This window comes from Pipra filicauda, unplaced genomic scaffold (assembly GCF_003945595.2).
Source record: "Pipra filicauda isolate LSUMZ 115617 unplaced genomic scaffold, ASM394559v2 scaffold23_size5868930_pilon, whole genome shotgun sequence".
Lineage (NCBI taxonomy): Eukaryota > Metazoa > Chordata > Aves > Passeriformes > Pipridae > Pipra > Pipra filicauda.
In genome coordinates, this window is record NW_024104354.1 from 4,492,722 (window position 1) to 4,513,652 (window position 20,931).

The 20,931-nt window shown below is 39.4% G+C and overlaps 1 protein-coding gene across 1 annotated transcript in view; it reads left to right on the forward strand.

Annotated features, from left to right (window-relative positions):
* The window catches only part of THEMIS (thymocyte selection associated), a 72,583-nt gene that overhangs the window by 12,819 nt on the left and 38,833 nt on the right, over positions 1-20,931 (forward strand). The window contains exons 2-4 of the mRNA XM_027751257.2: positions 3,149-3,307; positions 11,358-11,816; positions 14,504-15,549. Of these exons, the coding sequence (XP_027607058.2) occupies positions 3,149-3,307; positions 11,358-11,816; positions 14,504-15,549 (1,664 nt within the window). The remainder of the gene's footprint in view (positions 1-3,148; positions 3,308-11,357; positions 11,817-14,503; positions 15,550-20,931) is intronic.

The window sequence follows — 20,931 nt, forward strand, 5'->3', positions numbered from 1 at the left end:
TTCCAACCTTGATGATTCTATGATTCTTTGCCTCGGGGACAGTTTGGACAGCTCTACTCCAGATACCATGTTGTTAGCAAACCAGCTGCAGCCGGTGAGGACACCGAACCTGTATGGTTCAGTGTCTGTGCTCCTATGGAGGAACAGTGCTGGTGTGTGAGTGAACGTCCAGGGGTGACACTTGCGAAGGCTGTCTAGCAGAGATGAAAACAAATGTGCCTGAAGCCCCTAATTAGTCTGTGTAGTTGCTTTCATGTGTTAACTGGCTTCTAGGAGCTTGTTTTCAAGTGAGGTAATCTGGAGAATCTGGATCTAAATCTGTGCTGAAGAAAAAAAGCCTCTAGAAGCCACAAACTCCCATTTTGAGTAGGTTTTCACAAATATTTGTTCAGAAGTGAGAATATTGGAATTCTTTGCTCATCTTTCCATGTTTCTGAAATGCAGAGCTCATCACACTGGGTCCTTTGGGATTCTCTGTATCTAATAATACCTCGTTTACTTGTAATCTCTACTGTGTCTGATGTGAGGAGTGAGGTGGTTCAGCACAAAGGGAATATTACCCTCTTCACAGCTACTCAATCTTTCTCTCCCTCTCACTCTGATATGAAATAAGTAATGCACATACACTTTTCCAACTGTCATAAAATATCCTATGGAGCTCACCTAAAGCAATGAGACGTATAATAATTCCTCATGTGTTTATTACAGCAGCAGCCAGCCTAGTGATGGTAGCTATAGCAATATCCAGTGGAGACAGCTGAGGTAGTCTATGTTGAATTGTTCAGGGACTGGAGGGAGTGCAAACAACTCTGCACTATTCTTACAAGAAGAATACTAGATTGTTCTTTTTCAGTTAAAGGACAGCAGCTTTCTTATTCTTCTGCTGAGTAGCAGAATTGTTGAAAGCATGCATAAACAACATGTTTCTTCACCTGGCTCTGGTTGATACTTGTGTGTCATTGTAATCTAGAATTTCTGTGTTAATCCTCATCCCGGTGTGCAACTCACCTACTGGGTGAGTTTAGAGCCTAAGTACAGCAGGCCCCTTGAACCTATGTAGGGTTCTTAGCAAGAGAAACCAGGGGATGTTGTCTCATCCAGCCTGTCAAAAGCATCTGACAGATGGTTTTTTACTTTTTTTTTTTTTTTTTAAAATCTGAGATTCCTTCTCCAAAGGGTTAAAAACCTACATCTTCTTTAGAGGACCAGCTGGGGATCTTCTGGTGTCCATCTCAATTGTGAGAGCATTGCACAAGCAAATGATGGTTTTGCCTGAACGTGTGTTCACAATAGAGCACACTTAACCAGTTGCTGTCATTACTGTCGCTCATTCTCCTGTACTCACACTAACCTGTTGTTTTGTGGTGCTCTACAGAGGCTTTGGGTTTAGGCTAAAATGAGAGTAAGTTATGCTCAGGCTGGGCTCCCGATGACTTCCAATGAGGTCAAAGTGATAGCCAAGTGCTTGCCGCTTGCGAGTGCTTCAGCGGAGTCGATAAATATATCCCAGACTCAGTAAGAGATGCTTATTAGCCCAGGCTGGAATTGTTCTTGAGTGAACATTAGGAAGATCAGTCAGCTAATAATTGGTTTTTTGATGTGACATCTGGCAAAAAAAAATTAACTGCTTTTTTTCTTTTTCTCCCCTATCCCCACCAACTATAAGGAAAGCTGTGAAGTAAAGAGTGTTACTCTCTGTGGGAAGTGAGTTCTGCAGGCAATGGCAATATTTCAGTACAGGCCAACTCAATTATTGATTACAACTATGTAGCCAAAGGTCAGGTTTTAAATATCTCTCATTGCCTGAGACCATTCTGGTTACCTAGGTTTAAAAAAAAAAAAAGAAAAAAGGTGACTTTGAACAAGATGCAAGAAGGGGCTTAGAGTGATTGTGAGAAGGAAAATCCATCTTCTCAGAGGTGATAAAGAGAAGGGCAAAATTAACATTGCAAACCCCTTGGGGAAGGGAGAAATGGAAATGAGAGAAAAAGTATTTTAAGTAGCAGAACAATGTTAGTAGGAGAGCAAATGAATGCACTCACCAATGCATTGAGAGTGGAAATGACAACAAGGTTTCTCACTCAAGGGAAATGAAATTTTGAGATGAGACTTCAGAAAGGGTATGCCCACACCACTTCAGGACAGATTTTGGTAAGTTCTTGGGAGGAAATGTGTAGAATTGAAGCTAGCATTAAAGTCAGCATTTCTGATGTTCTGTGTTCAATGCAATTCTATCTACAAATGGAACACCATGTGTCTGCCGCATTGCATTTATATATAGTTAATTGATCCCATGCCTGAAAGCTTCTGCTAATCTCCTGAAGAGACCAAGAAGAATTTGCCTTCTGCTTAACTTGGCTTTTGGTTATCCTTCTCCCCCTGCACCTGCTTCTGAAACAGCAAAGGTTTGACCACAGCTCAAATGGAAAAGGGAAGGCTGTTTTTGGCAGGGCAAGATGCAGTTCCATGTTTTGCTGAGGAAATGCTGAAACGCTTGGCTGGATTGCCTTGTTCCTGTTCTCAAAGTTCTGAACATCACAGAAAAAAAGGAATTTTTTTGCTGCCAGGTCAGAATCAGTAGGGTTGTTTCAGCATGGGACAGAAGTTGCCATGGTTAATTTGCCAGTTTTCCAATTTCTTGTACTTTCTTCAGGTCTTCTGTTACTCCAGGAAGCTCAAATGCTGGTTGCACATTGATGTCTCCTGCCCTCCCTGGGCACTTTCTAGGGTCTGTGGGTTTTTATCTTCTACTGTAGTCTGTTGTTTCCTACACCCTGTGCTGTCCAGAGGCACCTTGTCTGCCCGAACTTCATTGCCTGCTGATTTCAGAAGACAACTCCTGACAACTCAGCCTATGCTCTACCTCGTTACATTTTGGTCTGGTTATTCAGAAATGTAGATTCTTCAGACCTTGTTCTCCTTACATGCATCTAAGAGCAGTGTACATATAGAGCTGATATAGAGGTCACTGAAGTCACAAAATGGATTTTCTCGTGACCCTAAGGAAGAAAATTAAAATTATGTCAATTATCACAGGATAAGTATTATTTTATATAGTTTAAGTATTGTTTTTGCTTTCACTCAAGACTCTTGACAAAGTGAGAAAAAGCTGAATAAAGTTTTTCTTTCTTTTTGTATTTCTTTTTAGGCTCCATCTATGAGATGTTTGGAAATGAATGCTGCCTGTCAACAGGAGAAGTCATTAAAGTTATTGGCTTCAAAATTAATAAGCTCATAGCAAGTATCTGTGAGAATAATGAAGTCAGCCAGTTTTCAACCAAAGTGGAATTACCACTAAATTTCCCCGGTATAGTATTTCATGCAAACATGTTTTTGAGGAATTATAGTCCTGAGTAATCACCTTTGTTCATTTTATTGATTTGCTGTCTTGATTGATATTTGAGGTTGTGACTGCTGAGTTGGATGCTGTCAAGGACACAGTTTTATCAGAAGATACAAGACACAATCAACTAATTTTTAAATTTCAACTCTTACAGTTCATTTTTAAACCTGAATAGAAATGCTTAATGTTATAATATTTGGTAGTAATGCTTTCTATACTTGGAGTCACTCAGTCTAAGAATTACAACAAAAATTTTCTTTTCATTTACTTCCAACTTTGCTGAACTTCGTCTGAGCTGAAATTTTCCTTGCTGTGTGCTCAAACTATAATTTATTTACCATTACTACATGTGTATTTTATTATTTTGGATGTAATATTTTCAATACTTTGTTACATTCTGCCTTTATTTTAATTATTTATTTTAATTCCAATAGTCAAAGTGGCTGTTCCATGCCTGGAAACAGGATTAGAGGGAAATTATGTGTTTTTCTCCTTAAAAAATACTTTAACTGTTCTATAGATAAATCCAAATATAGTCATATTTTGGAAGATAGACTTGAAATTTGGCATGTGATACTGACTTGTTATTTGAAATATATTTTCCTCTGTCCATGATGACTTGTTAGGGAGAGCTGGCCAAGTACTGAACCCAGGGTACCTAGTTCATCACACGTTATATTTATTAATTTTTGCATTCTACTCTCATCTCAATTCCTCTACTATTAGGGCCCAGCAGTGTTAAAAAGGGAAATGAATGGAGTGCAGAGGGAGAAGTAATGGACTGTGAGTATCCCATGTGTGGGAAGTAGAGGCGACAAACTAGGTTGGGAAAATGATGGAAAATGATTGGACCCCTCAGAGCAGAACAGAAGGATCAAGACTTGCCATGCAAAGATCAGGGACTGGAGACAGAGGTGCAGGTGATTTCAGCAGCAGAGGAATATCTCACCCACACACGAAAATATATAAGTAGGGAATTTCCTATACTGAGACTCTTGCAGGCAGCAGAGGTAATGGGAGCTGCTCGAAGAGAGGAGATGAGCAGGCTGGAAAACAGCATAAGGCCAGTAGGATATGGGAAGGAGTCTGTTTAGGTCTGGGAGAGAAGTTATGGGTCACCTGCAGGTAGGAAACACTGGGACAGAGCACGCACAGGACACAGCAGACTTCAAGAGTCTGAGATCACATCCAGGACTCACTTTTGCCTTCAGTCTAGCTAATGAACTGAATGAGACTACAGTTTTATAGAAAAAAAATATGTAAACATTTAATTAGCACTGTATTGTACTGCAAGCACATGGGAGGATAAGTTAATGCTACATGGGCAACATGATATGAATGTTTTCTGGTGTTTGAGTGCTTGACTTAATAACTTCATTGATGCTCTAATGTCTTGCTGAGCATGTGAGTGTGTGCATGCAAGGATTTAGGTTATGACAGCGTCCAAACTGGTATGTGCTTTTTCTGCAGAAGGAGACAAGACATGCTTCTTGAAGCAAATAAAATGTAAAAGTGCATGGGAATGCAATGTTTTATCTGATTTCCATATAAAAATATCTTCTGCCATGACTTTATTTCAGATTTCTCTCTGAAATAGTTGTATATATATCGTATTTGCCCCTCAAGTAGATGTTCAATTTACTTTCACGTATTTCTTTCTCAGTGAATCAGAACTATTTATATGACCACTTATCAAAAGACTTTTTCTGGAATGCCATTTTCAAGCACTAGTAGGGCCCAAATGTAGGATCAAAGACATTTTAATTGTCTGTGGCTATGTAGAGGTATTGAAATATGTATGTATGGCCAGTCTTCGTGAGCGAAGATTTGGGAAAGGTCATTAACCCTTCAAGCCTGCGCAGTGGATTTTTTAGGTGAGACACAGTGTGTGCTGAACTGAGCCCACCCTTTAATCCTGAGGTTCATCTGCCGGGGCCGAGCAAGCTTGGCAGTGGCAGTGAGGTCCTCAGGACGTAGGTTTGTTTAGAGTGACCTTCTCTTAGATGGATGGCCTTACAGGGCTGACGAGCTCCATCTGCCCTGGGGGAGTTTTTCCCTGGCCGGGAATTGAACCCGGGTTGCAGCGATGAGAGTGCTGCAACCTAACCACTAGACCACCAGGGGCCCCCATTGAAATATGACTCTCCTGTGAACTCTCAAGATACTTGGTATTTTATTTTTCTTGAAATCCAAGCTTCCTTACTATTATTAAAATTTCTCCTATCTCTAAAATATATATACCTATAGGAAGTCATATTCTAAATCCTGATTGGCAGATGAGATAAAAGCAATCCTACATTTGTTGATGTCTGGTCTTTAGAACAGAATGACTTGTGATTTCATATGCTTGAACTTAGTGAATCAGGATTTGTTTGCATTCAAGTGATCATTTTTACAACTTGGCATTTGGATGTTGTTGCCCTATTGAGCACATTTGCAAATTTGATCTAATCATCACAATTTGCATGCATAGTTACGAACTCTCGCAACCAGTGTTCTAGAAAACTGTGTTATTTCACTTGAAAAATAGATTCAGAGTTCGTTTTGCTGAAATTTATCATCATTATACTCCACGTGACAGGTATTGCTGAATAGCAGCACTGAAGAGGTGTATAATGACACTTCTTATTAGCCCAACAGGGAGCACCTCTTTCCTGTTTCTCTCTGTATATGTACTCTTATGCATTCAAGAGGTATTTGGTAAGATGTAAATCTGTCATTTCTCTAATTTAGTTCTTAGCTGAAGAATTATTCTGCTCTGCAGAGTCAAGATTTCCCCGTCTCTGCTTCTTCTTGACCTTCCTTTTCACTTTATTAGGTGCACATGCTAAATTCTAACTGAAACATTATACATGAAACATGGCTTTCCCCTATCTCCTGAACAAAGCACAGAACTGAATTACAGATGATCTTTTCCACACTGACATTGACTTAATTCAATAAAAATATCCACAGGTCTTTAGGAGGCTGACACTGTATTTACATTGTACGTGCGGTGCTCTCTTGCCAGTGTTGATGCAGAGAAATCTTTTGCTTTGATACTATTTTCCGATTCCTCTGTCATGAGTTTTCATTTGTATGCAATGGGGTCATGTATCCTTTAACCATGTGCATGATAGCATAAATAAACAATGCTCCTATTTAGGTTACTCTGAGGATAGCATCTCTGTGAGTGAAGAACTGTGCTCATTGGCTTTAAATGAGCCTTAATCTTTGTCTTTCTGAATGTATTTACAGCCTACAGAATTCCTTTTTTTTCTGCTCTGGCAAATCAGATCCTTGATAAAGGCCTAATCTGCCCTTTGCATTAGAGAAACCAGTGCAACTGCAAGTTCACTAACTGTGTTACATTGTTTTATCCTCATTCTAATTTTTTCTTTTTCATGCCTCAGAGGGCCAGGCTATTCTTTCTGTGCTTATACACTGGGTGAAAAAAAAAGAAATCTGCTGTTACTCTAGACACTTCAACGGCTACATCTAACCACATTTCGAACTACAATTTTCACTGCTAGCAAATTAGCAGACAGGTAATTTGCAGAACATCGGAACTGTGTGCCAGCACAAACAATTACATTTCATTCTGTTATATTCCTTCTTCTGCAAAAATATTTCTGGACTGACCTTGTTCTCATGAGGTCCCTGGCTGTTGGCCGCTGCTTGTTCCTATGTGGTCTGACAGATAACTGAGCACAACTGTCCCCTTTGAGTGCTCAGCCTCTGCGAGTCACAAGACAGAAGACTCGTCTGTGACTGTGCAGCACATCTGTGGAAGAACAGGGATTAGGAACTAGGAGGCTCATCTGAACAAGAGATGATGTAGAGCTGGCCTTTGGAATAGGATGGGGAGAGGAGAATGCTGGAGCAGAGGGGGTAGAGAGTGGGTGGTGGAGGTGAGGGAAAAGAGGGATAGCAATTAAGTCAGCTCCAGAGAAGTTAGGAACTGTGCTCTACCCAGTCTTTTGCATTACCTTGGGGAACAGAAACTGGCAGTCTGGGACAGATGATCTTTCTGCTCTTCTTGAAGATTACCTACTGCTCTACTAGGAAAGCCTAACTACTGGTTTTCTCAGTTTTCTGTGAGGAAAAGAGGGTAAAAAGGATAGTCCTTTCCTTCAGGACTCTAATTAAGACCGAAAATCAGAAGTCTAGAAGGCTACAGTGTGATAAAAGTATCCTTCTGTCAAAACATGCTTTCCCATAGCACATTTAATCTTGTGATCCTTAGGCTATGTTTTGTCTCCCATAATTTTCTCAAATTCTCAAACTCGCTATCAATCTGTACATCAATTAGTAAAACTTCTCTTGAAAATGATGGTCTGATTAGGTTTGGGTCTTATTAATTATAATGTTGTAGCTAGGCTGACATTTCACCTAGTGAAATTTCACTAAGTACAGAGGCTTCATGGAAAAGAACATATATTCCTGTAGTAATTGTATGTGTGTAGCCAAAACCATTGGGCATCAGTGCACTTTGATTGTAGGCCAGATTATGTTTAGAAAGTAGATCTGTAGGAGCAGTAATGCCAGATCTTGATAAACCAGATGGACTTTTTTCCAGGTTTGCTATTTCCATCTGTTTTACCCCTTAATAGTCCACCAAGATCTCTTAGGAAAGTCTAAGTGAATTTGATTTATTCATTTTATGATTTATGAAAAAATACAAAAATATTTTTTTTTGACCTCAAAATGTCCAAACTTTACTATCTCAAACTTACCATATGTCTCCTCCTCCTGGAGATTTCCTTGTTATCTTAGGTTTGGAAAACATTTGGTTTTGCAATTTGATTCATAATGATTTTAATAAGATTGTGAGTGGTTCCAGATAATACTGTTTGGGATTCTTTTAGTTTTGTTTTGTTTACATATAGTAGCAAAGAGAGCATTTATAAGAGGATACCATGGCAGATTATGAGAGTTAGATAGGAACCACAGTCACTTTCACCCAACATACCAAAATAACTTTATATATATTTACTTATTTTCTAGAGAGAGAGAAGCATATGGAACTTTGCATAGTCATAACCACTCATAGGTGGCTATTAGGTGCCTCCACTTCAGGAATCTCATCAATGCAAAGCTAAGTATGCAAGGCCACGTGGCTCTTGCCTAAACAAGCATTCTGTTACCAAAATTAAGAACACCAGTAGAACAGAAGGTGAAGATTTCTCTGCTCCCAGCCTTGACAAAGTCAGTCTACCTGGGCCCAAGAGGATAATCAGTTGTCTAGTTTTGTATGAAATTGGATAATTATGCTTCCTGTGAAACCTGCTTTCTAATTCAGGATGCTCATTGGTTTGCTGCTGAAAAAGCTGGCTTACAAATAGCTCTGTAGTCCCAGCAAAATTAGTAGAGCCTGAGACTACTGTCAGACTCACAGAGGAAAAGAATGTTCCTTGTACCTGTACATTGCAAAATATTTTCAACTGGAAGTGTTTTTAAAGCACAGTTTATGGAGGCATTTTAATGCAAATCTGGAGGTTTTGTGAGGGAAAATATGCGTGCTCCTGTATCACAGATGGGTAAGCATAGTTACTGCCTTTGGGACACAACTACTTTGAATATATTTTTTAATTGAGAATATTTGTATTTGCTTTCTCCCAGCACTTCCAGGAGATGATACCCATCATGTGCTTGCAAAGCAAGAAACTGGAACACTGAGGGATACTGTCTTTTCCACAGTTTCAGTTTGTCATTGGTGCTTCCCACACTGTGCTACTTTCTAAATGCTGATGAGCCTGTTTGTGTTCATCTGCACTGACAGCTTTAGTAGTGATTAGGAGTGGGGTGGATAGCTTCCTTGCTAATAATTGTGTTAAAAATGGCTATGAGAAATATTACAACTACCAGTGGGAAAGAAAAGTGTGTTGCAGTTGTACTTTGTACTTGTGCAGCTACATTCATGGATGTGGCTTCCTTGCAGCCCAGGAAAAAGCCTGGAGTTTTTCCTGCAGTGCTGCTGTAAGGACGTATATGTAGAGGATGTATGTACACAGGGGTACTAATTTTACACAGGAAAAGCTGGCTTTCCTACAGACAACTGTGAAGGCACAGAACTGCAGAAAGCAGTGACATAGGCACAACTAGTGACTATTTCTGCAGAAGATCAAATAGACTATTACTCTTCAGGCTGCTAACAGGCCCTCAGAGCTGCTAGTTCCCACAATTACTAGTGGCCTCATGGGACACCCAGAACCAAACATGCCCAATTGGGTGATAAATTCAGTTAAAAGCAACTCAACAGACAGAATCTTAATAACATTTCCTTTAACAAGAATGGTGCTAGAATTATGAGGTGAAAGTAGTGGGTTTTGTTCCAGTAAAGCCAGAATCACATTTATTTTGTAGCCAAAAGAAAAACAAAACAAACAAAACAAACAAAAAAAAAAGGGAAAAAAAAGGTTGTTGTGTTGGAGGTAATGGTTTGATATTCTTTTTAAGGAATACAATCTTAGGGAGACCCTGCTTCCATGCAGGCCCCTCAGTTGTGTTGATTGTGGTCAGTAGTAAGGGAAGAGGTGGGGGAGGAAATAAGCAAATTGCTTATTTTTAACCAAAGCAATCCCCTAATCTAATTTTTTAAACAATCCCACAATCAGGGAAGGTGTAAAGAAGGGAGTGAGTTTTTTCCCAAGATCTTGCAGCAACTGTGTGTTTTGCAGCATCCCACCTTGCTGAGATTTCAGTATTTGCTGGGACATCTTGCACTTTTCTCACATTCTGGTTCCCACAAGAAGGGAGTCATGGCTAGTGTGAACCCAGTTCCCACACTAAGTGGCTGCAGGCAGTTGGATTTAAAACCTTATAGACATGGCTTAAACTAACTACTCTTGAGATTTGGAGCTGCTGTGAAAGTCTCTGGTGGTACCAACCAGGACTCCTTGATTCCTCATCCCATACTTCCTCCTTAACAGCCAAAGTAAAGTGCCCTCTGGGTAGCCAGAGGAGCAGAAGTGTGGAGCAGTGGGTTAATAGGATTTTTGCTAGTTGGCTTTGGGAGATAAAAGGGAGAAAAGGTGCAGTATCTCCAAGGGAGCTTGGCTTCTTTATCACTGTACCTGTAGCTGTTGGTTAAGTTGTGGTCAGCAAACTTGGCCTAACAATAACCTCTATGCTCAGTTATATAAACTCAGAAGCGAGTCTTTGTCTCAGGAAGCTGCACTATAATTCCATGCTTCACACCTTGTGAAGAAGACAGCTGAATCACACAGTTCATCTAAGCCCTGCATTTTAGTCTTCTAAACCCTCCAGTTCGTCTTCCTTCATGAAAACACTCACACAAATATAGAAATGTACACATTTTTCTTGCAATGCAAACTCCTAATGAGACAGCTCCAAGGGGCGTGATTAACATGAAATAATAATGTCCCTAGGGGATAGGGAAGCTCAGATACGGCTTCTGCTTTGCAGAACTTCAACATTTTAATTGCGTTGTGATGGTTGGAGTGCTGCAACACTCAGCCTTTGAATTAATCCAGCTGGTGCACTGAGCTATCAGATATGCTAAAATCTGTTTGCTTTTTCTTATCTGTAGGTGCTACTTTTTCATTTGTGTTGTATCTTTAAGCATACTTTGTCTAGGAATCCCCAGTCTGTGTGTGGAAGGTTATATAGTACTGATGTTTAGGCAGAAACTTATCCTGCATTCACTGATCACTTTAATGTAGCTCTTCCTTGTACCATATCTGCATTTAGCTCTTAAAGGTTGGCTTTCTGAGAAGACAGATAAAAATTTAGGATGATTTTTCTTTATTCTGTGGCAAAGAAAAAATTAACTGTGGACAGGAAAATGTTGGATGTCAGAAATTAGATGCAGAGTAGAAAGGGTTAATGCCAGCTGCCTGTACCATGCAACCATACCATTATCTTTGTAGAGTCAGATTTCTAGCAACTGAACTGTCATCTATGAATTGTCTGATGTGCTTTGCTCCCCATTTTTATTACGCTCACAGTCTAAAATTTGGCGTGACTTGCTTTGTATATTTCCCTTTTTATAATGCAAGTTTTCTGCTCTTAGGTCTTTATAAGGTTGTGGCAGATAAAACTCCATATGTCAGCATTGAAGAAATCACTAGAAAAGTCTCTATTGGGCCAACAAGATTTGGCCATCCATGTTTCTACAGCCCTGAGGATATAAAACTGGCAAACTTCACAATCAAACATGGTGAGCAGATCACCTTCAACTCGGTGGAAGAGGTCAATGGAACAATGGCTGTGAACTGTGTCTTGGTCAGAAATAAACAGATTCATTCCTTTACTTTGCCTCTTTCACAAGAAGGAAAATTCTACGAGTGCGAAGATGACCAGATATACACCCTAAAAGAAATTGCAGAATGGAAAATCCCTAAGTGCAGAAAACGGATTGTCAAACTTTCCAATACTTTACATATGTGGGATTCCTCTAATCCACTTCCTGAGAATTTTGATGGCTGCTTGATTCTCATGCCCGTCTATGAAGTGCAGGCAGTAATGAAATGTAAGTAGGAATCAAAATCATGTTCTGTTAAACTTGGTATAGCACAGTACCCTTAAATACACAACATTTGCTTAAAATAACCAGGAAAGATTCAGTTTATCAAAAATTCCTGATCCATATTTGACACTGATGATAGTTTCAAGATGAAGAAAGTTAAAAATAATATTGCCTTTATTATTCCTTTATCATCTGTTAATTCAGATTGTTACCTTGAATTTTTTTCTGTTATCATTTTATTGATCACTACAATTAAATCCTCACTGCAAATAAAATATATCACATGGTGAAAAGGTGGATCTTAGGAATTCTGTTCGGTTGTCCGATTCTCTTTCTTTGCATCTCAGACTTTGACCATGGAGAAGCCAAATTTATGACTATGGCTAAGGAGGTAGAAAAAGAATATAGACATATATGTTGCAATACACTTAATCACCATTTGTTTTTCAGAATGAGGATGCCACAGAAAGAAAAATCATATTACTTTACTTTATTGCGGAAACAAATATCAATAGAATATAAACAGAAGAAACTCATGGACAATTTCTGAAACCTCTAGGTTTGAGGAAACAGAAAGATTACAAACCCAATATATTTAAAAGCTGTAATTTGTGTTATGAGTTTTTATTTAAAAAACCCAAAAATATCCATGGCACATTAACACTGTTCTAGTTGTTCCACCAAAACATTGAAACAGCTGAGTTCTAATTGCAGGATAGTAGCTTAGCTTTTGGAAGGGTTTTGCTGCCTGTTGTATTTACTAGAACCAAACTAGTGAGCTGCGTAGAAATTAAATCCTAACAGAAATATGTCATTCGTGAGGATATTAAGTAGGGAATCTTTTCATAATTGAGCTTTCTCTGTTGAATGATGTAAGAAAATGGATAAAAGAAAAAGAAATAAAAGTGGGCAGAGACTGTTAACACACTATACTGTAGTTATATGCTTATCATACCATATGTACTTGCTATGTGATTTAATGTGTGAGTTTGGAAAACATACTTCACAAGATAAAGTACTCCATTTGTTATAACTCCAGCTAGATTCAGGAATCTAACTCATCTCCTGAAGCTGCATTTACTTAGGTATGTTTCTATACCCATTTAAATATTTGTGCAGAATCAATAGGAATTTAATGTCCCTAAAAACTTTAAGAAGATGCAGAATGTTTGGTATTCACTTGTCTTCCAATGAGTTATTCCAGTGAGAGTTGTATTTGTTGTTTTTATTTTATATTTCGTAGTGTTCTCAACCTTTAAGAAGCATGAAATGTGTCCTAAATAACTGTTTAATACAAACTTGAAGAGCAGGCTTCATGGTACATGATTAACTACTTTCTTGTGGACCATGAAAAATGGATTTTCACCATTTTTAGAAGAACTATAAATAGACACAAGATAAAGTATGAGAAATACTATCCACTATTCAATAAAAAGGATTCCTGATAAGAGGGATAACTGATTACATTTTCACAGGCTGTGAGCAGGGATCCTCTATACTTCTCATTCTTAATAATGAACAAGTTATGTGTGGGGAACTCCCCCAAATGCTCCTAGAAAACTTTCATTTTCACTAGCCATTTCTCCTTTGTTGTCTTTCCCTTGAAGTTCTTAGGGTGTTTGTCACCTGAAGGTGTCAAAAGCAAAGTTGGAACAAATAGGTCCTGAATCACTGCCACAGAACTCTCTCATATAAAATACACTTTATACCAACTTTGCAGTATAAAATATCAGTATGTCCTGCTACAAGGAAATGTGAACCCAGGGTATACTATCCATGTGTGTAGGTCTATGCAAAATAAGTATTATTGAAGAAAGTACTTAAATATTATTTGCTTGTTAAATTTTACTGCTCTGGTCAGAGATCTGTGGTGTCACTGATTTGGAGCCAAATTCTTAAACAAGCCTTAATTTCATAGTCAGCTTTATGCTTGGAAGTTTTGCATTAAAAATTTTGCAAGTTCAATTGTGATAAAAGTGCTGTTGTTCCCTGACAGATGGTTAAATTCAATGGCTCAGTTCTGGTAGTGAATAAAACCGGGTGATGCAGACAAAGATTTCCACAGAGGAGCATTATAGTAAAATGTCCTAATTCGTAAACAATAACCTTAGACTTTGTTACAGAAAGGTTTTGCCTTCTTTTTTTTTTTTTTGTGATATTATTTCCTAGTAATTACAGATGTTTTTATTAGTCTTATAAATATCAAAACACCTTATTTCTCCCAGAATGGCCATAGCAACAACATGTGCTAAAGGATTCAAATGTATTTATTTATTAAGCATGTTTTCCCACTCACTTCTTTATAGAAACCATAAGTTACTATGAAATGAAAGAATAGAAATAGTACCCAAGAAAGATATCTTTGATAAGATAAACAACTGATTACATTTGGAGGTGCTGTGGATAAAATAGTGAACTAGATATTTTTCCCATTCGTCTTTCTTAAACTTTTCTTTCACTCATATACCTTATTCTCTCTCTTCCTTTGTGTGGTCTTATGCATATCTGATAACCATATATCTCAAATTACAACGGTTAGACTTTCTGGCCTTATTCATGGTGCATGTTTACACATGGGGCAGCACATCTCAGGGAAGGTACTTTTAGTATCTGGCCAACAGGATGTGTATTTTATTCCAATGTCAGTTTGAAAACAAACCCCAATGTATTTATTTTCTTTTCCTTTGCAGTTCGAAAGGACATAGTTCATATCCTCTCAGATCTAGATGTTGAGGTCAAGGATATAACAGACTGTTATGATATTAGCTCTTTCCTTCAGCCACTGTCTTTGGAAGATGTATTTGAGAGAACAAGCATGGAATTTCCTATGGTTGCTGAGATAATGGAAGGGCCTTCAGGAAGTCAAAACCCTTATAATTTATTGTCTACAGGGAAAGAGATTATCATCTACAAAAAGTACCAGGCAGCAAGAGTCCTAGCGTCTGAGATCAGAAGTGATTCTCCCAAAAGACATTTTTTAATCCCTATGAGCTACAAAGGAAAGTTCAAGAGAAGACCTCGTGAGCTTCCAACTGCCTATGACTTAGAGATAGCAAGAAGTGAAAAGGAACAGCTTCATGTTGTAGCAACTAAAGCCTTTGCTTCCCCTCATAGAGAGTTTTTTTCTGTTTCGGTTGGAGATCAATTTCTAGTTCAGCAGTGCCAGACTAGTGAAATTCTTTACGAGGGAAGAAAGAAACTTGTAGATGTTTTAGCTTGTGAGCAAATACTAAGTGATACGTATAAAAAAGTGCTCCTCCCTATGTACATGGAAGGCAGCTTTGTGGAAGTGATTCATGACAAGAAACGGTACCACCTTTCTGAGATTTGCAAAGAATTCCGTTTGCCTTTTAATGTCAAAGTGTCCATGAGGGACCTTTCCATTGAGGAAGATGTCTTGGCTGCAGTGCCTGGTCTGCAGTTTGAAGAGGAAATCACAGACTCTTACTTGCTGATCAGTAGTGCCACCAATCCAGTGGAGAGCTGGGAGATTCCCGTATATCGCTTAAACATGTTGGTCCATTTGCTCAGCAAAGATGTCCAGGTAGTTGTACCACCTGTGACTAAGACAACAGTGGAAGAGATCAGTGAAGAGCAATACTATATGGTGCGAAGATATGAAAACCAAACCCTTCATCCACCACCTAGGCCTCCCAAAAAGCCAACAGCACTTGCCCCCAAACTTGCTTTTGCAGTAACTAAGCAAGATGTGTCTGATGTACTACAGGCTCCAAAGGTAAGGTATCACAGCTTGTCTTTGAATGTCTTATAATCACAGGTCATGTTCTGTGCGTTTCAAGTCTTCATTTCTCTGTTGAATCCTTACAGCATGCACACAGATGTCTCTCAGCTCCCAGTAATAGGCAAATTAGCCATTATAGACAAGAATGGCTAAAATCTCCAGTGTGTGTTAATTGATCCATGAAAAACAACAGAACCATGCCAGCTCACAGCAGAAATCTTGGCTGTATAGTTTTGCATGGATAATCCTTTACTGCACCACTGTAGAACTGAAGGGAGAGACTTGAAGTGCCTGTATTTAAATCTTTATTAAGGGGAAGCGTATGTTTTCATGATGTAAAGATAATTTTGCTCAGCTGGAAATGGCAGAATTAAGTTCAAGTTCCCATAAGGACAGGTTGTATAGAAATTTTTGAATTCATTGTTTGCACTTACCTAAGTGGCAAATAGGTTTGGGAATTGAAAAAAAAGGCAATCGTTTTAGAAGCACTTGATGTTAAGAAAGAAGTGTCCCTTCTAGGACAATTTTATTCATGTTTAACCTAAGGGAACACATTGTGTTTTGGATTTGTCACTTAATCAGGGTTGACAACATCAATCTTTTGGCTATTGCACAGCAGTGCACCCACAGCGTCAAGGCCTTCTCTGTTTCCTGGGCTTCCCGCAGAAAGTTGGCTGGGGTTGGACAAGAGGTTGGGAGGGGACATAGATGGGACAGCTGACCCCAATGACCAAAGGGATATTCCATGGCATATAATGCTATGCTCAGAAATAAAAACTGAGGGGGTGATTGGTCTAGGAAGTTAGCCTAACTCAGAGACTGGTCAGACATCAGTCTGCTTGTGGGAGGTGGTGAGTGACTGCCTTTGCATCACTGTTTTTGTGGGTTTTTTTCCTCTTTCCTTAATTTATTAAAGTCTTTATCTCAACCCACGAGTTTTCTTGCTTTTACTCTTAGTCTTCTCTCTCCTGATGAGATCATCATCCTGATGTCATGGTGGAGTGAGCAAGCATGTGGATGAATGTTTGGCTGCTGGCTGGGGTTAACCCACCACAATTTTCTTGCTTGTATTGAAAGAATCAAAGGCTGGTTGATGGGCTTTAATGAGAGACACTGTCTAGGAGGTATTTAACTTAGGTTGCAGTTGACCTCATGTGCAAATAAAAATTCCCTACAGAGGAAGAGGGAAAAACTTTCAGGTCTCCGGGTTGTGTTTGTGCTATGCTTTAAAAGCAATGTAACTCATGTAGTTATATTTTGAGGGGTTCATAGAAAGTGGGGGTTTTTTTGTTGCTATCAAACTAAAGTCCAGTTGGAGTCCCTCTGAAAGGGCAGCATTTGTGAGTACCTCTCTGCCTGCTGGAGGTTTTCCTCCCCTCATGCCAATTCCAAGACTACATGCAAGTCGAAAGCTCCACATAGATCCTGGAAGATGGTTACAACACACCATAGGAGATGTGAATGGATAAGGGGGTCCCTCAGATAAGGGTAATACAATAAAAAGGTATATCATTTTCTCCCATCTTTCGTGCAGAAACTTCTTTTCTATTAATTTGTTCAATGAACATTGCAGCAGCTTAAATAAGCCATCCTGTTAGGTGAGGCAGGATACATGAGAAACTGGTCTCTGAGATAACAGGCAAGCAATCGGCCTGGTACTGTTCTGGAGTACAGAACTGGGGAAAAATTCCCTGAAGTTGTATTTCTGGTGGACCTCTACCCTTGTCAGGAGAACTTAGACCTCCTGCAGTTAGTGATGGCTGTGTGTGGAGCAAAGCAGGGGGATGCTGCTTCCAGATCAGGTTCATGCAGAAGATGATATTTTCCTGAAGTGAGGAGAGAGCAAAATGAGCAGGAGATAGATGAGCTGAGGTTCCTTCGCATATGAGGTTCCTCCTCGTGCATTCATGAGCGAGAGCAACCTTAGACTGCAGCTGTCCAGATGAAGGAGATAATTTAAACACTATTTCAGAAGACCTTTTTTTTTTTGTCACATATTTGTTATAAATAAATAATAAAGTGCAATCAGAATGCTTAGATTATGCAGATTTGCAAATCTCCTTCCCTGAGAAAGTGAAACAAGTAGAGATCCCTTATTCATTAGATTAAGCATCCTGAGCTGTAACATATTGCGTTTAAAGTCACACAGAATGCATTATCTTTTCTATCCCAAGCACCATGAGTCCTCCGAGAGGACATGGATGGTAGCAGCTAGGCTCTGCCTTGGCCCCTCTGCAGCATTAGGGGAGACTACATTTTCTTTTACATGCATCAGGAATGTCTGAAGTTGGAAATTGTGCCAAACTGATAAACAGCCCTCTTTGCATATTTGTGACTATGCATAGGCTTATTTACATAAATAACAGATGAGCGTCCTAATGAGCTGAACTTAAGCCTGACAAGGTGGCAGCCTGGAATAAGCTTTAGTGCTGCATGAGTTGCCGTGCTCCTCCTGCAGGCAGCTCCCTGCCTGGTGCTTGGGGAGCTCTGGCTGCTTGCTGGAGGGTGGTAAATGGCTTCCTTGCCCACCAGTTGGGAAGCTCTGCTTGGCTCCAGGATTTAGTGCTGCTGCTGCATGAGTCCTCAGAGGACTAAGATCTGTCTGTTTTATGCCAATACCTGAGGATAATCTGCCAGAGTGGGTCACCTTTAGCTACAGCTTGTGCTCTGATTGCCTCTTAGCTCAGAGCAAGGCCATGAGGGCAGAGAGGCTCCAGCTGTCTCTTCCTGCTGTTCTCTGACCTTGGTAGGGGAACCCTAGGGCCAGGAGCAGGACTGTATGCTTCACTGTGTACTTTTGGTCATGTTAGTCACTGAATTGTACGAGATTAGCAGCCAACACAGACTGGAACCTCAGATGAGTGTAAGAACTGCCTGCACTTGTGTGCAAGGTGCAATGCTGCAGAGAAATGGACGTTTGCACAGTTCAGCAAAGTCCAGAGATAACACATGAATTCTCAAACATAATATAGCTGCATTAACCAAGCACTCTGCTGAGTTTTTTCACAGTGGTAATTAAGTTGGCTCAGGTCCTGCTGATACAGCTTTCCCTTCCAGAGCCTGGAGATCTCTCCTCTGCCCTCCACAGTACATCATAGACTTTCCCTTTCTCTCTCATACGAACATTGTTTGAGTAAGAAACATACAGATCACATATGTTTGCAATTTTGTATTACTTGCTAATCGAATAAACAAACCACAAGCAAATATGTTTAAACTAAACAAATGAAACAAAACAGCTTGTACTGAATGATGAAATTAATCTGATCTCATATAGCAGATATCAATTTAGTATGGATAGAAGATATCTATCCAATAACCAATATCACCTCTACCTACAAGCAGGCCCAACTGAGGACAAGGATGATAAAACAACTTGTACCCTTTGTCTTATTGTAAAATATGGGATACAAGCAGTCATTCACCAGAAATCCACATTTTCCTTGCTGGAATAAAGTTCACTAGGGGATCTAACTGATATGTTTAATTAAATGGTTTAAGTCATTCAGTTCCTAATTTGTTAGCTTATCTAGAAAGTGAGAATGATCAAACAAAACCCTAGAAGTTAATGCTCCATTTGAGAATGGAGCATCTCACTTTCTTGCCAAATTGGTCCTGGAGAGAAGTTCCTTGGAGAGGAACCAGTCAGGGCCTCACTTTGTTGAAATGAAAATTCATTTAAAGGGAACAAGACAGATGTGTCTATTCTGTCTCCACAGTTACAACCACCACTATGAATATAACAAAACCAAGTTTTCACTTAGCAACTCCATTGAAAATTGTTTTTTAAAATTTCTTTTTACCTGCTACCTGTTTTCCTCCCATTCAAGCAGCAAAAGTTTTCTGGCTTTCTCTTTGCCTATTAGTTGAAGCTGTAAATATCCTACAGATTTAAGAAGGTGCTAATATATGCCCCTCAATGTTTTTGTATTAAACTGAAACAAAGAAGAGCCCACACCAGATTTTGATAAATGCAATCTTAATGCATGAAAAGCCACAGTTTAGTCCTAGTACTTCTAGTACCCTGAGTGCACTAAGTGCACTACATAAGGGACAAAAAAAGGCAATATTTCACTCCTGATAAAGAGACGTTAGCTCCATCCAATGTTATTTTCAATGGTATGTTTAGTCATGTATCTTACCTGAGCAACAATAGAATCAGTAAAATACTCAGCAGCTGGATTGTTCCTAAATACCTTTATGAATGTGGTACTGGAAAAGTCAGTTTCAGGCAGTAATCTGCTCTCTGGTAGGAGAGAATTCTAGCCAGGGAAACTGGATTTTAATAAAATAGGAGTATCAGGGCATGATAGTTAATCGTCATTTTGTGCTAGGGTCCATTATCCTTCCAAAAGTCATTACAGTGTTATGATATCAGGAACTTTCTTGCTTTCTTGCTTTTTATTTCAAAATTAAAATGAAAGAAAAATTATCACTTCCATCTGGCTTTGCAGTTCTACAAACTGAACTATCAAAATCTACCATTAACATATTTATCGCATCTGTCTTCACAGCAAAATGGAGACTTATCTGGAATTAAGTTGATAAGACATAAGCTGCATTTCTCAGCAAATGAGTTTTCCTGCAGTGTCTCCTTTCCTTCCTCATAACTATTTCTTTTCTGCTTCCAGAACATTTTTGACATTTTTGGGGCCTTTATGGAGTAGATTTAACACAAATATTTCTGCTGTGTAACAAGAAACTAACCTTCGTAAACAAATGCATGTTTGAAATTGCACACTGGACAGCCAGGAAGAAATAGGTAACAACAGACTTTAGGAATTAACAATCTTTTGGCTCTGGAAATGAAGAAAAATGTGGTTCATTAGCAGATGCAAAAATGTGCATATGCAAACATAAGAAGGAGGGTTTTTCTCTGACACTGTGGCTGCTGAGGCAGCAGCTGTGGTCCCTCTTCCTCTCTTTTTCTCTGTCCGCACTTAAGAGGAGGTTTCCCTCTCCCTGGAATCTCACCTTCCACACTCTCTCTCCTTCCCCACATTCGATGCATTGCTTCTCCTTGTAACTTTCTAGTACCTTTATAAGTCCCTAATAAGGAGTATGTGAAGTTTGGAAGCACAGCCCTAGAGACTGAGGGCCACCCCATGCTGTCACTGTGGTCAAGTTCCTAAAGCCTCTCAAAATTCCATCCCCACAGCAGCTTCACCTGGTGAATCAGGCCCCAGATCCCTCAAAGTCCTTGTGCTGCAGCTTCTCGCTTCTCTGAGCACCATGTCAACACTGTGCCATGGGTTCCTTTTCCTCTTAACACCCATCCTGTGCCACATATGCCTGATTTCCCCCAGACCCACGTACCTTGGGCCCCCCTGTACTACAGTTTTCATGTAGCCTTTCACTCCCCCTAACTTACATGAC